General features: G+C 39.4%; 1 protein-coding gene across 1 annotated transcript in view; it reads right to left on the bottom strand.

Annotated features, from left to right (window-relative positions):
- CD96 (CD96 molecule) overlaps positions 1-4,259 on the bottom strand; it is a 150,626-nt gene extending 146,367 nt beyond the window's left edge. Inside the window, 1 exon segment of the mRNA XM_023732856.1 lies at positions 4,184-4,259. Coding sequence (XP_023588624.1) covers positions 4,184-4,259 — 76 coding nt within the window.
- Positions 4,260-4,514: the final 255 nt, after the last annotated feature.

The following is a 4,514-nucleotide window of genomic DNA, read 5'->3' as shown; positions in this document are numbered from 1 at the left end:
AGTGGTTTGTAAGCAGGGTGTTATTCAGTTTCCATGTAACTGATTTTTTTCCTTGCTCTTCTTGTTGTTAATTTCTACCTTGATGGCATTGTGGTCAGAGAAGATACTTTGTATTATCTCAGCATTTTGGATCTTGTTGAAGGTTGCTCTGTGGCCTAAGATGTGGTCTATTCTAGAGAATGGTCCATATGTATTGGAAAAGAATGTATACTTTGCAGGTGTTTGGTGCACCTCTGGCGGTGTTGGTTGCCCTTGGTCATAGAATGGTAGGTAGGCCATCTGAATGGTCTGCAGGCTCTGAAGCCGGGTGGGGAAGCTCCCATCAGGGGCAGACCCTGGCCAGCTGGAGTTTGTGTGCAGACGGGAGCCCCTCTAGCCACTACTCATCCAGCTGGTACTTTGCATCTAGAAACCCCTGCAAGTGGAAGGGAGATCACAATCAATTTGGTCTTCACCATTCGTCTTCTCAGCATGCACCTGGCACCCACTCTTAAACTCTGCCTTCCTAGAAGAATGCCAAATCCAACTAGGACCCACAGTGTGATGCTTCGCAAGGGGAAGGACTGGCAAAGTCAAGTGAAATACTCATTTGCATTTTTGTGGCCACCTGCTTCTCCACAGCCTACCATGGCATACTGCATATGTGTGACCTCCTGGAAGCCAGGGCCAGATATCCTGTGCCCCTGGAGGCCTGAGGAGTGTTGATGTGGGCATATGGACGACCAGTGTCCCATGTGTAGAAGGGAGACTTGAACCCCAGTCTGACTGGCTATGGGGCTCTAGGACCCTTGGGAGCTGTTGGGTGGAGTGTTGTATATATGCCTATGAGGTCAAGTTGGCTGATTGATTTTACCCTTTAGGTCTTCTGTATCTTTGTTGAGTTTCTTTCTTGATGTTCTGTCCTTTACCGAGAGGGGTGTGTTGAAGTCTACTACTATTATTGTGGAACTGTCTATTTCTCTTTTCAGTGCTCTTAGTTTGTTTTATGTATTTTGGAGCCCTGTCATTGGGTGCATAGATGTTTATTATGGTTATGTCTTCATGATGGATTGTCCCCTTAATCATTATATAGTGTCCTTCTTTGTCTTGGTGGATTTTGTTTTAAAGTCTATTTTATCTGAGATTAGTATTGCCACTCCTGTTGTTTATGGTAGACGTTTGCTTGATGTATTGTTTTCCATCCTTTGATTTTTAATAAATTTAGGTCTTTATTTCTAAGGTGTGTCGCTTGTAGACAGCATATTGATGGATCTAATTTTTTTATCCATTCTGTCACTTTTCATTTCTTTATGGGTGCATTTAGGCCATTTACATTCAGTGTAATTATTGATAGGTGTGTGTTTATTGCTGTCATTTTGTAGTGCTTTTTTTTGTGGTGCTGACGTTTTCTTTGTTCCTCTTACTCTCTTGTGCTGATTTCCTTTTTTTTGTGTGTGTGGATTTTTTTTTTTTTTTTACCTTTCTTTTGTTTTTGTAGGTTTTGTTTTTACCGAGACTTTATTTTTTCTTCTTTATTTTGGTGAGTAGGTTTGTTAACTTTCTCTGTGGTTACCTTAAAATTTACTCTTATCTTCCTAGGTTTGAACCAGTCTATTATTAGTTGGTATCGTCTTGCCTTCTTCTCCATTAGGTTTTATACCTTCAGTGTTTATTCCCTCTTTTATTGTTCTGATGTAGTTGTCATTTACAGATTAATCTCTCTGGTTCCGTTGTAATTCTCTTGGTTGTTCTGTCTTCTGCTGGAAGCTCCGTGAAACTGCTTTCCTGTACTCCCTGTTCGTTGATCTCTGACAGGAGTCCGAGCTGGTAGATCTGTGCTGCGTTAGCTAATAGGGAATCTCTGCATGTATCTCTCCTCACTCTCTGTTTCCTGTCAGTTTCTTATTCCATTTGGTGCTTGACGGAGATCTTTATCGCTTCATTTGATGCTTTGCTGTGGAGGGGCAGCGTGGTGCTTCTGTCTATAGCACATGTTGCCCAGAAGTCTCCTCCACTCATGTCAATTCTGAAGGTTCGAAAGACCTGAAGAAGAGTAATCTGTGCTCTGGTTAGTGCAATCCATCATTAACCACAGTTTTGGCTACGTTTTGAATCCTCAATACAGACAGTGATAAATAGAACAAAAGGTGGTCAAATAGAGTGATTTTCAGACAAGGATTTTAGCTTAGAGCCTGAGCTATTCAGAAAATCGCATTTTTCCTTAGGAGAGACATTGAGGAAAAGAGAAAGGAGAAAGAGAGAACATTGCAATGTTGTCTTTCTAAGCAGTGTTGTGTGTAGGTGATGATTAAAGTTTTAGGGTTTGAAATGAATGAACTTTAGTTTAAATATGGGCTTCATCAGCTACTAGACCTTGCACAAGTAATTTAACTTCTTTGAGTCTCAGTTTTCTCACACATAAAATGAGGATAATGATAATACCTATCTTCCAAGATTGCTGTGAGCATTTAATGAACTTGCATATGTGAAACCTTTTGGAACGGAGTCTGGCACATAGTATAGCTAATGAAGCCACAATAATGTTAGTAAAAATAAGAAGCAAAGGGGGAGATTCAAGTGAATAAAGATGGTTTGTAAACATAGCTGTTCCTCAGCTCAGTGATGTTGGACAGATAGTTCATTTAACTTTTCTAGGCTTTAGTTTTTTCATTAGTAAAATAGTAAACTGCCAAAGATTTCACAAATGAAAATGGCCTTCTAGTTCATTGATTTAAGACGGGTCTAATGTTCATCGTTAAATGACTTTTAGTGATCTCAACATTATAGCGATCTGTTTGGCTTGTCATTAAGATATAGAATGTGTAAGAGTTCCATGAGATATACAGAAGACGATATGCCATGTAAAACATAGAAAACTGCAATAAGTTATATGGTGAATGTCTTAGTTTGACAGATGCAGCCTGTAATCCCTTAATGCTTCTTTTCCCCCTAAACTAAGAAGATTTTTTTCTCTGATCCTTAAAAATCAATGCTACACAAAAACCTAAAGTAAACAGCCATCCCATGTGCAGATCAACTGGTTTGGTCATGAAGACATTTAAAATTGAATTTATAATTGCATTTATAAATCCATCTGCTTAAAGAAAACTACTAAACAAGAAAAAGCTGAAATTTCAGACTCTTTAACCTTTTGCCTCCTCAGCCATCTTGTTCAAATCAAATTTATCTTCTGTTGAAACTGTAGATCCCATGGAAGTCATAGGCAAGTTAGCCAATGTACCTGCTCAGATTGCTTCCAGGGATGGTGTTGGTTCTAGGTTATTTTACATAGGTCAGATGAGTGTCTACATTTCCATCAAACTCACTCATGATTTTTAATTAACCCCCAGATCATTCAACAATAGAGTCTATTAAGCAAAACCTGGGATGCTGAGGAAGCTTGTAATACTATGACAGAAAGCAGTGCAGAGTGAAGAAGTCTCCACTAATTTACATGGTTCAAATTGTTTGTCATAAAGGATCAGGGAAAGATGAGTCAATATGTGCTGAGAGGTGGCCATAATATTCTGATTTATCATGTTTCGCTTTCCCCACGAAGCAGGTGACAAAATGGAAATAAAGCAAAATGAATTTATTCTTATTAGATTGTAGCCACAATCTCATATTGAGTTCAGATATTAGATTTCCTGCCACCTTCCTGTGTTATCCGTTTATTGCTTTCAAAGGCTAGAATGGCCTGGGTTAAAAGTGTGTCTGTGGCATAAGGTATCTTAAATGGATGACACAATTTCCCTGGGCTCTGCTTTGGGTGGAGTTTACATGTTGGTGATGTTTGGGGCCTTGATGGAGACCAAACAGGAATGATCCTTGCTGAGAATAATGGTTTAATAAAAGAAAACGGGAACACAAAGATGAATATTCTTACTGGTGATATTTATCCAAGAATGACATTGTCTGAGTAGGAGCTTTTTTGTTTGGCTGAGAAAGGCACAAGATTTCTTTCTGCAATGGTTTCCTCCCTCATTTGCTCTCAGGTTGTTACTGAGTACACTTGCCTCTGACATTTCCCTTAAGCCCAATTGTGAGAAAGGCCTCTCTTTCCCACATCAAATGTGACACATATGCCCCCAAATCCACGTATTGTAGAGCCAGTCCTTTCATATTTTCTGATATAAACTATCTGTTTGGCTCAAGGCTTCAATGTGACATAACAATAAAGTACTCTGTTCAGTTTGAATTATACCTGTATGCATGTACTGAAGTTTGATGATAGGTTGAAGATCAAGAACATCTTCAATTAATTCAAACAAAAAAGACATCGTCTGACACTGCCCCATAGGGTTTCCAAGGAGCAGCTGGTGGCTTCGAAACACTGACCTTTTGCTTAGCAGCTGAACACTTTAACCACTGCACCGCCAGGGCTCCTTGAGAAAGGAGTAAACTTAAATCAGAACAAAAATTAGAAATTAGGTATGCCTTGTAAAAATGAAGCACCTGGGGCTAGAAGGTAGAGCTGGAAGAGTAGATGGGCATCATATCACCTATCTAGAAGACTTCTTCATTCTCTAGTAGCT

The sequence above is a fragment of the Trichechus manatus genome, unplaced genomic scaffold (genome assembly GCF_000243295.1).
Source record: "Trichechus manatus latirostris isolate Lorelei unplaced genomic scaffold, TriManLat1.0 scaffold00055, whole genome shotgun sequence".
In the NCBI taxonomy this organism is placed as follows: Eukaryota; Metazoa; Chordata; class Mammalia; order Sirenia; family Trichechidae; genus Trichechus; species Trichechus manatus.
This window is presented reverse-complemented; position numbering and strand designations above follow the sequence as displayed.